This window comes from Ranitomeya imitator, chromosome 3, assembly GCF_032444005.1.
Source record: "Ranitomeya imitator isolate aRanImi1 chromosome 3, aRanImi1.pri, whole genome shotgun sequence".
Taxonomy (NCBI): Eukaryota; Metazoa; Chordata; class Amphibia; order Anura; family Dendrobatidae; genus Ranitomeya; species Ranitomeya imitator.
In genome coordinates, this window is record NC_091284.1 from 2,813,615 (window position 1) to 2,832,729 (window position 19,115).

A 19,115-nucleotide genomic window follows, 5' to 3' on the forward strand; every position below is an offset into this window, starting at 1 on the left:
CGCTGTAGAAAAACATCCCCAAAGCATGATACTGCCACCACATTTCACTGTGGGGATGGTGTTCTTCATGAGATGAACTGTGTTGGTTTGTTTGCCGCCAGACATAGGATTTTTCCTTGATGGCCATGAAGTTATTTTTGGTTGTAACAGCGTGTCCCTCAACCGGCCTGTGTCCCTGGACTGCAATGTAAACAGGCCTGAGTAAACAACCAGTGGGGTAGCCTGTCTTTGTTCTCCTCAGCATAGGACTTATCCATTACAAGTGTGTAGTTTCTGGAAACTTCTTAAGTTAGCCACATAGTAAAAAGTGGGAGTCCTCCCCCATGGAGGGGTGGATCCCAGGACATAGAACAATAGACACATGGTTTGGCCCAAGCAGTTGGGTGTTGAAGGGCCAGGGGCTAGGATCTTATGCTGAGGCGAGATCCTGGTGCCCCTGTGTGGAGGGTTAAAAGCTGCCACGTGGAATGGTGTTATGTCCCTCATCTATTGGATCCATTGAAATCATCCCAGGATTATCGGTCTTTTCCCTTTCGTCAGATTACCGGGTGGCGTCCCCGGAACTGTTCCCCTCTTGGGGTGGACTCACTGTGGACTCTAAGAGATGCTATTGATATTTTATGGTCTATGTCAATAAGTCCCATTGGATTGATCATCAGCCTGGTGTCTATTCATGTTCTGTCGCACACCCCGTAAAATTGGTCTAATCTAATCACAGCACCTTCCTCCATACATACATATGTGGGAGGAGTCTCCCACATATCTTTTGGCAAACTCAAAACGAGCCATACAGTTTGTGTGTAAGCAAAGGCTTTTTTCTGCCCCTCTTCCATAAAGGCTACCTCTACAAAGTGTACGGCTTATTATGGTTGTATTGACAGATACTCCAGTCTCTGCTGGGAACTCTGCAGCTGTTTCAGGGTTACCTTTGGTCTCTGTGCTGCCTCTCTGATTAATGCCCTCCTTGCCCGGGCTGAGAGTTTTGGTGGATCGTCCTCTCTTAGCAGGTTTGTTGTGGTACCATTTTCTTCCAATTTGATGATAACGGGGATTTGATGGTGCCCTGGGAATCATCAGAGATTGGGATATTTTGCTCATAACCAAACTTTGTCCCTGAATGTTTGGAGATCTCCTTGGTCTTCGTGGTGTTGTTTGGAAATCTCCTTGGTCTTTGTGGTGTTGTTTGGATATCTCCTTGGTCTTTGTGGTGTTGTTTGGGTATCTCCTTGGTCTTTGTGGTGTTGTTTGGGTATCTCCTTGGTCTTTGTGGTGTTGTTTGGGTATCTCCTTGGTCTTTATGGTGTTAGATCTCATTGGTCTTCTGGTGTTGCAGCCTCTGTGGCCTTTCAGATAAGGTAAAGTGTATATACAGACCGACATGTAACACTTAAATTACACACAGGGGGACGTCCCATCACTAAGTATGGGACTTATGAAGGGAACCTGCTTGCACTAGAAATTTATAGTGGCTTCATCGCAAAAGGGGTGAATACATATTCACTTTTTAGTTTTTAGTTATTTGATCCCATAATTTTACTTTATGCCCATATTTTTCTCACTTCACCAACTTATATTACACAGGGAGATAAGTGAGTGAGACATCAGTCTTCATTAGTCTTTGTCCTGATGCATCTAGATGTGTGCCCTTCCCCCACAGCACACGGTCAGCCATGAGATGAAATGATATGAACGAAATGTAAGTGTTTTTTCAACTTTAATCCCATTGTACTGTACATACGATACTTGTCTACTTTTATAATACCTTTTTATACTTCTGTAAACACTGACTACCTTTTTGGAATAAAATATAAAATTACTAGCTTTGTCTCTCCTTGCTCTATAACGAACTGTCACGTCCTCTGAAGTGAATTACGCTACTATTCTGGGTCGGCTCCGGACCCGATATTAAGAAATCGGAGCTGGTGGCAGCGGATTTTTCCTGTGCGTTTCGGAGGCTTTGTAGCGACGGCGGCGTTGATAATTATTGCTCCCACCTGAGAGGGAGTAGTTATATCGCCCTCACTGCAGTGTGCCCATTAGCCAGTACAAAGTAAGGCAGCATTTCTGGCGACTAATTATCCTAGGTGCAGTACCTGTTCTGACCTGAGGGTAAGGGGGCGCCAGAGAGCTGCAAGTTCCACGCTGGAACTGGGAAGTGGGATTAAGATAAATCCCCTTCAGAAAGGAACCAGGGGCAACCAAACAACCCCGGTTCATGACAAATTGGTGAGAGTGGCGGGGAAGATAAGGGTATCCTCCCTTCTACTAACCTCACTCTACCCAACATCGAAATTACCCTGGAGGGTTTAACCATAACTTCCAAGCAGCATGCCCTGTTGTGAATTCTGCTTTTGGGCTCCCTCCGGTGGTTGTAAATGGTAATGCAGTTGTCCCTGGGCTGCAGTCTTGCACAGGTGTATCTGCTGATTGCAATTCAGACTGAGGTATTTAGGTTTGCTGGACTCCTTACTCCTGGCCAGTTGCCAATGTTTCTTTGGAAGTGTTGGATCTCTCCTGGCCTCTCCTGCCTAGCTGCCAGTTCAGCAAAGATAAGTGTCTGTTTCTTTTCCTGTGGCACACATGCAGTGTGCTTATTTTCAGTGCTGTTCCTTTGTTTTTCTATTGTCCAGCTTAGACTGTGTCAGTGTTTTCTCAGTCTGGTTGGATTCTCTGGAGTTGCAGATATACGCTCCACACCTTTAGTTAGGTGGTGGAGTTTATTTTTGTATTTTCTGCTGTGGATATTTTGGAAGGATTTTAATGCTGACCGCTTAGTGTCCTGTCCTATCCTTTCCTATTTAGCTAGAAGTGGCCTCTTTTGCTAAATCCTGTTTTCTGCCTGAGTTTGTCTTTTCCTCTACTACTCACAGTCATTATTTGTGGGGGGCTGCCTATCCTTTGGGGTTCTGCTCTGAGGCAAGATAGTATTCCTATTTCCATCTTTAGGGATATTTAGTTCTCCGGCTGTGTCGAGGTGTCTAGGTTTTGTTAGGCACACCCCACGGCTACTTCTAGTTGCGGTGATAAGATCAGGGTTTGCGGTCCGTATAGTTACCACCTACTCCAGTGAAAGTTTTCATGCTGCTCCAAGGTCACCTGATCATAACAATGCCCGCTGTCTTGGGGTCATACTCGACACCGAACTTTCCTTTACTCAATATATCCGATCACTCACTCGCTCTTGTCTTAAAGGGAACCTGTCACCCCCAAAATGGAAGTTGAGCTAAGCCCACCGGCATCAGGGGCTTATCTACAACATTCAGTAATGCATTCTGTAATGCTGTAGATAAGCCCCCGATGTATCCTGAAAGATGAGAAAAAGAGGTTAGATTATACCCACCCAGGGGCGGTCCCGGTGCGGTCCAGTCCGATGGGCGTCTCCGGTCCGGGCCCTCCAATCTTCATAGGATGACGTCCGCTTCTTGTCTTCACGCTGCGGCTCTGGCACAGGCGTACTTTGTCTGTCCTGTTGAGGGCAGAGCAAAGTACTGCAGTGCGCAGGTAACAGGAAAGGTCAGAGGCCCAGCACCTGTGCACTGCAGTACTGTGCTCTGCCCTCAACAGGACAAAGTATCTCCAGAATCCGACCCTTTCTCACCTTTGAAACAGCTAAGACTCTTATTGTCGCTCTTATTCATTCCCGTCTGGACTACTGCAACTCTCTTCTAATCGGTTTCCCTCTTACCAAACTTTCTCCTCTCCAATTCATCTTGAATGCGGAAGCCAGGGTCATTTTTCTGTCCAGCCGCTTCACCGATGCCTCCATCTTGTGCCAGTCATTACACTGGTTACCCATTCGCTAAAGGGTCCAGTATAAACTCATCTCTCTCACCCACAAAGCTCTCCACAGTACTGCACCGCCTTATATCTTCTCTCTCATCTCTGTCTATCGCCCTACACGTGCTCCCCGTTCTACAAATGACCTAAGACTAACATCCCCTGTAATCCGAACCTCGCAACTCCGTCTCCAAGACTTCTCTCGTGCTGCGCCAGCTCTCTGGAATGCACTTCCCCAGACGATCAGACTGATACCTAGCCCGACCTATTCAAGCGTGCTTTGAAAACCCATCTCTTCAAACAAGCCTACCACATCAACTACTCAGTAAACTAACTTTGTCCTGTTCCCTCCTTCCAAATATTATTCTGAATCTGCACCCTACTATTCATCTGTCTTCACACCCTCCATGCACACGATAACTGCACTTGATACTTGACTGTTGCACTTGAACACACGGGCTGATGACCGGATCATGCAGCTTTATATGAAAATCACGATTTATTATAATTGCCAGACCTGAAATAACCAGCACTTTTCACCTATTGTGTCCCCCACATTTCCTTGTAGATTGTAAGCTCGCGAGCAGGGACCTCACCCCTAATGTCACTGTTTAAATTGTTTTAACTTAGCCAGAAAGGCTGCCTTACTTTGTACTGGCTATTGGGCACACTACAGCGAGGGAGATATAACTACTCCCACTCAGGTGGGAACAATAATTATCAACGCCGCCGATCGCTGCAACGACTCCCAATTGCATAGGACATATCCACTGCCACCAGCCCCTATTTTCCAAGTTTTAACGGGTCCGGAGCCAACCCAGAATAGTAGTGTAATTCACCTCAGAGAGACAAGCTAGTAATTTTATATTTTACTCCAAAAAAGTAGGCAGTGTTTACAAAGTATAAAAGATATTATAAAAAAGACAAATCATGTGTACAATACAGTTACAAATAAAAGAAGGATTCAAATTGAAAAGAACACTTACATGACGTTATGTCATTGTATCATCATGGCTGGCCGTGTGCTGAGGAGGATGCACACATCTAGATGCATCGCAGGCATCTGTACAGCAGCTAGACCCCGGACAAAAGACACTGAAGACTCCTGCTTCACACAGTTATTCCTAGCCTAAAACCAAAGCCCTCCCCCTGTAGTGACCTCACTTAGAGGCTGAAATCCCTTTACTTTTAATTATGAAAACTATTTGTATGCCTAGCTCGCTGTAGGAGTCTCATATACAAAAGACACGATGATCAGAATGTGCCCCACATCACGGGGATTCTTTTAAGTGTAAACACAGAGTAATTACATGACCCGCAGAAGGAGAAATCCACTATTTGCACTCGTTGCGTTTAGCTGCTAGAGGTTTCAGTGAGTGATGGATCTATCGAAGGACATCCGGAATATATAATTCTTATGTCTCTAGCCCGGATCGGTGCCCTTACATATCACTTTAATAGAACAATAGAAGCTCATGGTTTCTATATACCAGTTTCAACCAGTACCAGTTGGGAGGGGGAATGAGTAGGGTAGGAAGACTTTTCCGCTGCAGCTAAAAGCCATAAACATCTTCAGTGATTCTAGGGAGGGTTGCTAGCACCCTGGAATCACATTACACTATATAGCACCGGGGGGGGGGGGGGGGGAGGTGGCTTAGAATTCCAGCCTTGTTAACAGGCAGAGAAAAGAAGGGGGGTTGAATCTGCAGCGGGTGTCTGTGCCATGGTACCTTCTAGAACTAAACTCACATTATGGCATTTTTACATTATCGTGACAGCGCCATCCACAGAAAGTTTACACTAACTGCGCATAGGCGGGGAATAACTGAGCAGTGTGTCCTCTCACTACCCCGACGTGCAGCCGCCATCTACCGCACTGAACGTCATCTGCCTGAGACAACTGCCAGGTCCGGCTGTATGGGGACAGGAGTCACATCACTGCCGGGCAGGGGGGGAACCTCCAGGCAGAAGCTCTGCCCACCCTGACAGTGGAGGCCGTACACATCCCCCGCTGTATGGGGACAGAGGTCACATCACTGCCGGGCAGGGGGGGAACCTCCTAACAGTGGAGGCCTTACACATCCCCCGCTGTATGGGGACAAGAGTCACATCACTGCCGGGCAGGGGGGGAACCTCCTAACAGTAGAGGCCGTACACATCCCCTGCTGTATGGGGACAGAGGTCACATCACTGCCGGGCAGGGGGGGGAAGCTCCTAACAGTGGAGGCCTTACACATCCCCCGCTGTATGGGGACAAGAGTCACATCACTGCCGGGCAGGGGGGGAACCTCCTAACAGTAGAGGCCGTACACATCCCCCGCTGTATGGGGACAGAGGTCACATCACTGCCGGCAGGGGGGGGAACCTTCTAACAGTAGAGGCCATACACATCCCCCGCTGTATGGGGACAGAGGTCACATCACTGCCGGGCAGGGGGGGGAACCTCCTAACAGTAGAGGCCGTACACATCCCCCGCTGTATGGGGACAGAGGTCACATCACTGCCGGGCAGGGGGGGAACCTCCTAACAGTAGAGGCCGTACACATCCCCCGCTGTATGGGGACAGAGGTCACATCACTGCCGAGCAGGGGGGGAACCTCCTAACAGTAGAGGCCGTACACATCCCCCGCTGTATGGGGACAGAGGTCACATCACTGCCGGGCGGGGGGGGAACCTCCTAACAGTAGAAGCCGTACACATCCCCCGCTGTATGGGGACAGAGGTCACATCACTGCCGGGCAGAGGGGGAACCTCCTAACAGTGGAGGCCTTACACATCCCCCGCTGTATGGGGACAGAGGTCACATCACTGCCGGGCAGAGGGGGAACCTCCTAACAGTAGAGGCCGTACACATCCCCCGCTGTATGGGGACAGAGGTGACATCACTGCCGGGCAGGGGGGGAACCTCCAGGCAGAAGCTCTGCCCACCCTGACAGTGGAGGCCGTACACATCCCCCGCTGTATGGGGATAGGAGTCACATCACTGCCGAGCAGGGGGGGAACCTCCTAACAGTAGAGGCCGTACACATCCCCCGCTGTATGGGGATAGGAGTCACATCACCGCCGGGCAGGCCGAGAACCTCCTAACAGTGGAGGCCGTACACATCCCCCGCTGTATGGGGACAGAGGTCACATCACTGCCGGGCAGGGGGGGAACCTCCTAACAGTGGAGGCCTTACACATCCCCCGCTGTATGGGGACAGAGGTGACATCACTGCCGGGCAGAGGGGGAACCTCCTAACAGTAGAGGCCGTACACATCCCCCGCTGTATGGGGACAGAGGTCACATCACTGCCGGGCAGGGGGGGAACCTCCTAACAGTAGAGGCCGTACACATCCCCCGCTGTATGGGGACAGAGGTGACATCACTGCCGGGCAGGGGGGGAACCTCCTAACAGTGGAGGCCTTACACATCCCCCGCTGTATGGGGACAGAGGTCACATCACTGCCGGGCAGAGGGGGAACCTCCTAACAGTAGAGGCCGTACACATCCCCCGCTGTATGGGGACAGAGGTCACATCACTGCCGGGCAGGGGGGGAACCTCCTAACAGTAGAGGCCGTACACATCCCCCGCTGTATGGGGACAGAGGTGACATCACTGCCGGGCAGGGGGGGAACCTCCAGGCAGAAGCTCTGCCCACCCTGACAGTGGAGGCCGTACACATCCCCCGCTGTATGGAGACAGGGGTCACATCACCGCCGGGCAGGCCGAGAACCTCCTAACAGTGGAGGCCGTACACATCTCTGAAGTTTTACAAGTAACTGCATTTACAAACGTCATTACATTCTCATTTAATAAGAAGAAAACAGTTGTGTAATTTTGTGATTGGAAACAGATAATAATCACATCAGAATGTAGTGCTGACAACCAGTGTGAGTTGTCAGCCCCACCCATGGGGCTATGAGGATCCTCTCTGCCTGCTCCCCCCGCTGTGAGTTATACAGACCGGAGGCTGGGATGGCTGTGAGTAGGTAATGAAGCAGTTATCTGTTGGACAGCAGACATGGAGGGTGCACAAAGGTAACTGTCACGATAATGTAAAAATGTCATGTGGGTTTAAGTTTCAGAAGGTTACATGGCTTTCCAGACACGCTGTGGGCCATTGCGACCCCCTCTTCTCTCTCTGCCTGCTGCTTGTGTGTGTGTGAATCCTAAACCCCTCCCTGAAGAATTTTTATGGTTCTACACTGCAGGCAGCCCAGTCTCCCTAAAACTACTCATTCCCCCTCCCACATGGTACTAGTTGAAACTGGTGTAGCCACCATGAGATTCTTTGTTCTATTAAACTGACATATTCTGGGACCGATCCGGGCCAGAAATATAGGAATTGTATATTCCAGATGTCCATTGATAGCTCTATCACTCACTGAAAGCGCTGGCAGCTAAACGCAACGAGGGCAAACTGCGGATTTCTCAGTAAATGGTTCAGGTAATTGCTCCATGTTTACACTTAAAATAATCGCCCCAACGTCTTTTATCTGGGGTCTAGCTGCTCTATAGATGTGACATGCATCTTGATGTATCTCCTGAGCACTTAGGCAAACAGGAGATAAATTGATCTGAACGCTATGTAAATGTTTTTTTCAATTTTAATCCTTGTAATTGTAATGTACGCATGATTTTGTCTTCTTTATAATATCTTTTTTATACCTTGTAAACACTGCCTACCTTTTTTTGGAGCAAAATATAAAAATTACTTGTCTCTACATGCTCTAAACAAACTGTCACATCCTCTGAAGTGAATTATGCTACTGATTGGATTGGCTCCGGACCTGTCAATACTTTGAAAATCGGAGCTGGTGACAGCATACTTTGTTCTGTGCGTTTGGGAGGCTTTGTAGCGACGGCGGCATTGATAATTATTGTTCCCGCCTGAGTGGGAGTAGTTATATCACCCTCGCTGCAGCGAGCCCAATAGCCAGTACATAGCAGGCAGCCTTTTTGGCGACTAATTACCCTAGGTGCAGTAACATAACATAGTAACATAGTTATTAAGGTTGAAGGAAGACTAAGTCCATCTAGTCCAACCCATAGCCTAACCTAACATGCCCTAACATGTTGATCCAGAGGAAGGCAAAAAAAACCCCCATGTGGCAAAGAGTAAGCTCCACATTGGGGAAAAACATTCCTTCCCGACTCCACATACGGCAATCAGACTAGTTCCCTTGATCAACGCCCTATCTAGGAATCTAGTATATATAACCTGTAACATTATACTTTTCAAGAAAGGTATCCAATCCCCTCTTAAATTTAAGTAACGAATCACTCATTACAACATCATACGGCAGAGAGTTCCATAGTCTCACTGCTCTTACAGTAAAGAATCCGCGTCTGTTGTTATGCTTAAAGGGAAGGTACCGCGTTTGTAGGTCATTAATAAATCACTGTAATGTAGCATAACATGCTGCTATAAACAAGTTTGAAATTCATGTGAAACAGATTTCATGTGTTATATGAGTTTAAAGAATGCACTGGGGGCTGACATCTTGGTTTTGCAGCAGTAGCAGGGCCCTATCAGTGTCAGATTACGGCACCCCATGGACATAGGAGATAATAGACCGGCGCGGACCCTATCTGTAACATTGCAGCAGCATTAGCAGTGAGCTGGGCACGCCTATGTGGGCTGCACAACTCACTGCTGTAGGTGTGACTAGCTGCCATTTTATTATAGCCCTGTGCTCTCTATCTAGGACAGAAGAAGCCCTCACTGCTCCTCTGTACTTCAAGCAGGCAAGTCCTCTTCTCCCCACAAGCTGCCCTGTGTGCTTCTCCTGCTGTGTCTCCCCCTCCCCCTCACACACAGTCCCTGTGATCTCCTGTAAGCTGCACTCACAGCCTGCAGAGAGGGAGGTGACACCTGGAGAGAGAGCAGGGCAGCTGACAGGACAGGGATTAAGGTGGGGGATGGCAAGAATGTTATTCACAAAAAATGCTGCTGAGCCCACTGTGTTCTGCTCCTCTGATGCAGTAACTGCTGGTGATAGCAGGTCACAGGGCAGTCACACACAAAATGGCGCTGCCCTGTGATGCTGCCCTTCATTCTTACTGTTGGGGCAGTAACTGCTGACATCACCATTTCCCTCCCCTTTTGGGTGGTCTAATATCCCTGGGGCAGAGCTGCTAAATCTCACTATAGCTGCTTGAGGTCTAAAACGGAAAATGCTCCCCCTAGTGGTAAATATGTATATTTGTAGAAAAATATATAATATTTTTCATATAGAAATGTTTGCAAACAGTGCAAACATTGCATTAATACATTTTAATTACTATTTTAAGCTTAATTTCACAAAAAAACTAAATACAAGAAAACTGGTGGCACCTTCCCTTTAAACCTTCTTTCCTCCAGACGTAGAGGATGCCCCCTTTTCCCTGTCTCAGGTCTATGATTAAAAAGATCATCAGAAAGGTGTTTGTATTGTCCCCTCATATATTTATACGGTGGTGAAATATGTGTACATATATACATAGCTATCTATATGTGTGTAGGGACATATGTCTAGGGTTATATGTGTGACCAATGATAAAGTAACATCTGTCCTGAAGGCAAGTCGCACCTAGGTGTTAATAGGTACTTCCTTGGGACTAGTAGAAATTCTGTCTCCAGATCTCACCAGGTCTAGCTAGAGCAGGGGTGTCAAACTGCATTCCTCGAGGGCCGCAAACCATGCGTGTTTTCAAGATTTCCTTAGCATTGCACAAGGTGCTGCAATCATTATGTGTGTAGGTGATTAAATTATCACCTGTGCAGTACAAGGAAATCCTGAAAACATGACCTATTTGCAGCCCTCGAGGAATGCAGTTTGACACCCCTGATCTAAAGCCAAGAAGGTAACATTTGGCACCTCTGAGGTCTTGGACGGGAGATGCTAAATTACGGCCTGAGGTGATCTATTCCTGAGAACCTTTTCACAAGAGAAAATAATATATTCATTAGTAGAGCAGCCGTGCCCAATCAAACAGACCGCAATTATGATATTAACCATAGAGGCCAGTTTAGAAACCTGACCTCAGACCAAAGTTATAAATTTAGGCTGCAGACAGAGAATTGTGTTCACATGATGGGGGCAGCCTGAGAAGGTGATGTGATCCAATCTACATTCTTCCTTCCCTCAGGGAGCAGAAAGCAACTACCAGTTAGATAATTTCTGTAAGTTTTCTCCTGTTTATTTTGACACTGTTTTGCATAAGTTGTATGTCTTTTTATTATCATATTTTTAGACCTTTTTCTTATTGTAAGCATTGAACCTTATATTATTAAAGTATAAAACTTTAACAAGTTGAACCCTGAATGTTCTAAAAGAATCCATAGCCTAAAGGTGTGTGAGCCTTATGAGTGATACATATTTTTATTAGTATTCGGTGAGTGGTGGCAGCGCGTATGAGCGGATGTGTGGCCTGGGTCGGTGTGTGATTTATGCTCCCATTACAGCATAGGACAGAGGTTGAATGCTGGACTGAGAGTGGGGAGACAGATTAACCCTTCCAGGCACAACCCCAAGTCACGTGTGAGAGCAGGCACGTGACGAATTAGTGACACCACGGAGAAGGGATCCGTGACATATACATTAACATAAGATCACCCCTTAGTCTTCGTTTTTCCAAACTAAATAGCCCCAAGTGTAATAACCTATCTTGGTATTGCAGACCCCCCAGTCCTCTAATAACCTTGGTCGCTCTTCTCTGCACCCGCTCTAGTTCAGCTATGTCTTTCTTATACACCGGAGACCAGAACTGTGCACAGTATTCTAAGTGTGGTCGCACTAGTGACTTGTATAGAGGTAAAATTATGTTCTCCTCATGAGCATCTATGCCTCTTTTACTGCATCCCATTATTTTATTTGCCTTTGTAGCAGCTGCCTGACACTGGCCACTGAATATGAGTTTGTCATCCACCCATACTCCCAGGTGTTTTTTCATTGACGGTTTTGCGCAGAGTTTTAGAATTAAGCGCATAGTTATACATCTTATTACTTCTACCCAAGTGCATGACCTTACATTTATCCCCATTAAAGCTCATTTGCCATTTATCAGCCCAAGCTTCTAGTTTACATAAATCATCCTGTAATATAAAATTGTCCTCCTCTGTATTGATTACCCTGCAGAGTTTAGTGTCATCTGCAAATATTGAAATTGTACTCTGAATGCCCCCTACAAGGTCATTAATAAATATGTTAAAAAGAAGAGGGCCCAATACTGACCCCTGTGGTACCCCACTGCTAACCGCTACCCAGTCCGAGTGTGCTCCATTAATAACCACCCTGACTGACCTGAAGGTAAGGGTGGCGCCAGAGAGCTGCAAGTTCCAAACCGGAACTGGGAAGTGGAATATAGATAAATCCCCTTCAGAAGGAACCAGGGGCAACCAAACAACCCTGGTTCGTGACAAATTGGTGTGAGTGGTGGGGATGATAAAGGTATATTCCCCGTGAACCGTGACATAGTGATGGGATCCCTGACTTATCCAGTGGGTTCCGTGACATATTGGTGGCAGCACAGTGGGATCAGAGAAGCTACGAGTGCAGCAGATCTGTCCACATGTCCGCAGCATTGGCTCCACCAGAAGCGCTCGGGGTCCGGGCCGCCAGCAGTATCTGCTTTTCCCGTGTTGGCATTCTTCCTTCTTTCCTAATTCGTTTTGTACATTCTCACCCTTGGGAAAGCTGGGTGTCGTGTGCCGACCGATGCACAGGCGTTTCGCTGGAGTGGTAGAACTGGAGTGGTGGCAGCGGCAGCGCAGAGTGTGGCGTGGATGTGGGGACCGGCTGTGGGGGGTGCTACGCTCACTGTGGGGGGCGCTACGCTCACTGTGGGGGGGCGCTACGCTCACGGTGGGGGGCGCTACGCTCACCGTGGGGGGGTGCTACGCTCACGGTGGGGGGGTGCTACGCTCACGGTGGGGGGTGCTACGCTCACGGTGGGGGTGTGCTACGCTCACTGTGGGGGGGTGCTACGCTCACTGTGGGGGGGTGCTACGCTCACTGTGGGGGGGGTGCTACGCTCACGGTGGGGGGCGCTACGCTCACGGTGGGAGGTGCTACGCTCACTGTGGGAGGTGCTACGCTCACTGTGGGGGGTGCTACGCTCACTGTGGGGGGTGCTACGCTCACTGTGGGGGGTGCTACGCTCACTGTGAGGGGGTGCTACGCTCACTGTGAGGGGGTGCTACGCTCACTGTGGGGGGGTGCTACGCTCACTGTGGGGGGGTGCTACGCTCACTGTGGGGGGGGGGGTGCTACGCTCACGGTGGGGGGCGCTACGCTCACGGTGGGGGGTGCTACACTCACGGTGGGAGGTGCTACGCTCACTGTGGGATTGTGATAAGTCAGTGAACGAGCGATTGTGAAGCGGAGCCCACTGTTATGGGGGCATCAGAGGCACGTGTAATCAGACCTGAGACCCCACCTTATATCCCAGCCCCTCCTATTACTGCTGACAACCAGCCTGCATATAGGGCAGTTGTCAGCCCCGCCCCCGGCGATGACATCACTGATATAGTAACATTGTACCATAAACCAGTCGTGGATTCTGACGCTTCAGTTCCTGGACAATGTCCACAACTCGGGCCAGGAATGAGGAGTCACGAGTGTAACCTGCATCACAGAGAAACGCGTCAGTGTCCACCATGACACAAGAGGGAAAAAGCGAGCACACAGCGGGACGGTCACATGACACGCACCGAGACAGACGGGCACACAGGGACGCGCACACGGGGTGCACAGACCACACACACGGGGACGGTCACATGACATACACAGAGACAGACAAGCACGCACACAGAGACACACAGAGACAGACGAGCACGCAAACAGACAGACGAGCATGCACACAGAGACACACACAGAGACAGACGAGCTTGCACACAGGGACGCGCACACAGACAAACAAACGCACACAGAGAGACGGGTACACAGGGACACACACAGAGATAGACGAGCACGGTCACAGATACACACACATAGAGAGACGAGCATGCACACAGAGACACACAGAGACAGACGAGCATGCACACAGAGACACACACACAGATACACACACAGAGAGAGACGAGCACGCACACAGAGACACACAGAGAGACAAGCACATACAGAGACACACCGAGACAGACGAGCTTGCACACAGGGACACGCACACAGATACACACACAGAGAGAGACGAGCACGCACACAGAGACACACACAGAGAGGAGCACGCACACAGACACACACACAGAGAGAGACGAGCATGCACACAGGGACACACAGAGAGACAAGCACGTACAGAGACACACCGAGACAGACGAGCTTGCACACAGGGACACGCACACAGATACACACACAGAGAGAGACGAGCACGCACACAGAGACACACACAGAGAGAGATGAGCACACAGAGACACACACAGAGACACACACAGAGACAGACGAGCACGCGCACACCGAGACAGACGAGCATGCACACAGGGACACGCAGAGAGAGAGACAAGCACGTACAGAGACACACAGAGACAGACGAGCTTGCACACAGGGACACGCACACAGATACACACACAGAGAGAGACGAGCACGCACACAGAGACACACACAGAGAGAGAGGAGCATGCACACAGGGACACACAGAGAGAGAGACAAGCACGTACAGAGACACACAGAGACAGACGAGCTTGCACACAGGGACACGCACACAGATACACACACAGAGAGAGACGAGCACGCACACAGAGACACACACAGAGAGGAGCACGCACACAGACACACACACAGAGAGAGACGAGCATGCACACAGGGACACACAGAGGGACAAGCACGTAGAGAGACACACCGAGACAGACGAGCTTGCACACAGGGACACGCACACAGATACACACACAGAGAGAGACGAGCACGCACACAGAGACACACACAGAGAGAGACGAGCACACAGAGACACACACAGAGACAGACGAGCACGCGCACACCGAGACAGACGAGCATGCACACAGGGACACGCACACAGAGACACACACAGAGAGAGAGGAGCATGCACACAGGGACACACAGAGAGAGAGACAAGCACGTACAGAGACAAACAGAGACAGACAAGCACGCACACACCGAGACAGACGAGCATGCACACAGGGAGACACACACAGAGACACACACAGAGAGAGAGGAGCATGCACACAGGGACACACACAGAGAGGAGCACGCACACAGAGACACACACAGAGAGAGACAGAGAGACAAGCACGTACAGAGACACACCGAGACAGACAAGCATGCACACAGGGACACGCACACAGATACACACACAGAGAGAGACGAGCACGCACACAGAGACACACACCGAGACAGACGAGCATGCACACAGGGACACGCACACAGAGAGAGACGAGCACGCACACAGGGAAACACAGAGAGAGAGACAAGCACGTACAGAGACACACAGAGACAGACAAGCACGCACACACCGAGACAGACAAGCATGCACACAGGGACACGCACACAGATACACACACAGAGACACACACCGAGACAGACGAGCACGCGCACACCGAGACAGACGAGCATGCACACAGGGACACGCACACAGAAACGAGCACGCACACAGATACACACACAGAGAGAGACGAGCATGCACACAGATACACACACACAGAGAGACGAGCACGCACACAGAGACACACACCGAGACAGATGAGCACATACACAGAGACAGACGAGCACGCACACAGGGACACGCACACAGAAACGAGCACGCACACAGATACACACACAGAGAGACGAGCATGCACACAGATACACACACACAGAGAGACGAGCACGCACACAGAGACACACACCGAGACAGATGAGCACGTACACAGAGATAGACGAGCACGCACACACCGAGACAGACGAGCACGTACACAGGAACACACACAGAGACAGATGAGCACGCACACAGAGAAAGACGAGCACGCACACAGGGACACAGACAGGGACAGAGAGACGGGTACAGAGGGATGTGCACAGAGACAGACGGGCACGTACACAGGGACACGCACAGAGACAGATGAGCACGCACACAGAGAAAGACGAGCAGGCACACAGGGAGAGACGAGCAGGCACACACAGAGACAGACGGGTACACAGGGACACACACAGAGACAGACGAGCATGCACACAGGGACACACACCGAGACAGATGAGCATGCACACAGGGACACAGAGAGACGAGCACGCACACAGGGACACAGACAGGGACAGACGAGCATGCACACAGAGAGACGGGTACACAGGGACACACACAGAGACAGACGAGCATGCACACAGAGAGACGGGTACACAGGGACAGACACAGAGACAGACGAGCATGCACACATGAACACACACAGAGAGACAGGCACGCACACAGGGACACACACTGAGACAGACGAGCATGCACACAGGGACATGCACAGAGACAGACGAGCACACACGCAGAGACAGACGAGCACTCACACAGAGACAGACGAGCAGGCACACAGGGACAAGCATATAAGGTTGCACAGACCACACACACACACGACGCGCATAGAGACGCACAGACCACACACGGGACTGTCACATGACACGCGCAGAGACAGACGAGCACTCACACAGAGACACACACACAGAGACAGACGAGCAGGCACACAGGGACAAGCATATAAGGTTGCACAGACCACACACACACACACGACGCGCATAGAGACGCACAGACCACACACGGGACTGTCACATGACACGCGCAGAGACAGACGAGCACGCACCCAGGGATGCACAGACCACACAAACAGGGGACATAGTCCCACATTTATCACATGATGGTACATGATGTGTCTGGCGGAGTACACACAGATCACATGACATGGTCACCTGTCAGGACATAGTCATACTGAGTGACCCCATTCAGCCTCAGCCCCTCGTACACCTCCTGCAGCTCCTCCGCATTTAGTACCTGCCCCTTCCAGTGTGTGTATCCTGAAACGGGGAACAGACACATCCATAAGTGAGAGGACAAACCCCCAATGAGACCGCTCATCACGTTGCACTCACCCGTGTGATTGGAGAACTGCACAGAATTTATAGTGTCCACCTCAAACCCCAACACCTGCAGGAACAAAAGAGGATCCATCAAACGGGCATCAGAGAAAAGGGAAAAGCTGAAGGATGGGAAGGAGGTGAAGAACCAGCAATAGCCAAGGGATAAAATAGGGAGAAAGTCGGAAACATGCAGACTAAACAGGGGCAGCCGACCACAGCCCACGGAAAACAGGAGAAAACAGGGCAGGCGACCACAGCCCATGGAAAACAGGAGAAAACAGGGCAGGCGACCACAGCCCATGGAAAACAGGAGAAAACAGGGCAGGCGACCACAACCATCGGTAAACAGGAGAGAACGGGGCAGCCGACCACAGCACACGGAGAACAGGAGAAAACAGGGCAGGCGACCACAACCATCGGTGTTACGGAACCCCACCGCACCAAGAATATGTTGTGCAGTTATATGTATGTATAATAGGTTCCAGGTGAGATGCATGTCCCTAATGCATCAGCCCACAGGCTGCGCCCCTGGGCAGAGAGGACAAGATATTCCCCTTTTGTCCTTCCCCACCTTTGTAATTCCCACAGTAAATATCGACAGGCTCCGGCCACCTGAGGCTATGGTAATAGACAACTCATTGGGACTTTTACCAGGACCTACAGAGACTGGGAGAAATTCTTGCCACACCTCCTGTTTGCCTATCGGGGAGGTGCCCCAAGAATCCACGGGGTTCTCCCCGTTCCAACTGGTATACGGGAGGCGGGTAAGGGGACTCCTAGACTTAGTGCTAGAACATTGGGAAGGGGAGGGCATCATAGAAGGGGTACCTATTGTACCCTATGTGCTGGAATTCCGGGACCGCCTACAGGAGCTGACCCAAGCTATACGTGGGAAAATGCAGGTGGCCCAGCGGCGCCAGCGCGTATGGTACGATCGGAGGGCCAGAGAGCGCACCTTGGAAATAGGGCAGAAGGTCCTGGTGTTAGAGCCCGCTAGGCAGAACAAGTTCCAAGCTGCATGGCAGGGGCACTAACAGGTAGTGGGGAAAATAGCCGACACCACCTATAATGTCGCAGATTGTGACGACCCCAGGGTTATCCGCATGTTCCACGTGAATATGCTGAAGCCCTATCGGGAGCGCCCTGAAGAGGTAGTGGCCATCTGTGCACCTGAAGCAGAGGATTTAGCCGGACTTCCCTTGCCTGATGTCTTAGGGGAAAGGACTCAGTCTAAAACATGGGACCAGGTACACTGGGGTGAAGACTTAGGTCCCCGGGAGAGACAGCAGGCGGAGGAGTTGTTGAGGCAGCGACAGAGGATGTTTTCGGGGAAACCCGGGTACACTCACCTGGCACAACACAAGGTTGAGACCCAGGATCAGATCCCCCTGCGACAACCCCCCTTCCGCGTCCCTGAGTCTGTACGAGAAGGGATGCGACAAGAGATACAAGAGATGTTGCGTTTAGGGGTCATTGAAGAGTCAGATAGTCCCTGGGCATCCCCCGTAGTGTTAGTGCCCAAGAAGGATGGGACTACACGGTTTTGTGTAGACTATCGTAAGCTCAATGAGAAAACACTGACGGATGCGTATCCCATGCCGCGTGTGGATGACTTGTTAGACCGGCTGGCGGGGGCAAAGTATTTGACCACCATCGATCTATGCAAAGGCTACTGGCAGATTCCCCTTAGTCCTGATGCTATTCCCAAGTCGGCATTTGTCACCCCGTTTGGCTTATTCCAGTTTCGAGTTATGCCATTCGGGATGAAGACTGCCCCGGCGACCTTCCAGAGGTTGGCTGACCGGCTTCTGGATGGTCTCCAGGACTATGCGTGTGCCTACCTGGATGACATCGCCATCTACAGCGCGACATGGGAAGAGCATCTAAATCACCTAGAGACAGTATTAGACAGGATCCACAAGGCCGGAATCACCCTGAACCCAAACAAGTGTCACGTGGGCAAAGCAGAGGTTCAGTATTTAGGGCATTGGGTGGGAAGTGGGAAACAGAGACCAGAACCAGCCAAGATTGAGGCCATAGCCAAATGGCCCACCCCACGCACTAAAACCCAGGTCATGGCGTTTCTAGGGACAGCGGGGTATTACAGGAAATTCGTCCCCAATTACAGCAGCGTAGCCAAGCCCCTCACTGATCTGACCTGTAAGAACCAACCCCGCCAGATAACCTGGACCCCAGAGTGTGAGGAAGCCTTCCGCCAGCTAAAGGACGCCCTCACCAATACCCCTGTATTGGCCGCACTCGATCCAACTAAACGTTTCCTTGTTCACACAGACGCTTCTATGTTTGGATTGGGGGCAGTACTGAGCCAAGTCGG

At 50.4% G+C, this 19,115-nt stretch overlaps 1 protein-coding gene across 1 annotated transcript in view; it reads right to left on the reverse strand.

The window, feature by feature from the left end:
* The window catches only part of PDXK (pyridoxal kinase), a 45,915-nt gene that overhangs the window by 15,489 nt on the left and 11,311 nt on the right, over positions 1-19,115 (reverse strand). The window contains exons 2-4 of the mRNA XM_069760387.1: positions 16,793-16,847; positions 16,613-16,717; positions 13,286-13,369 (exon numbers count right to left, since the gene is read on the reverse strand). Coding sequence (XP_069616488.1) covers positions 13,286-13,369; positions 16,613-16,717; positions 16,793-16,847 — 244 coding nt within the window. The remainder of the gene's footprint in view (positions 1-13,285; positions 13,370-16,612; positions 16,718-16,792; positions 16,848-19,115) is intronic.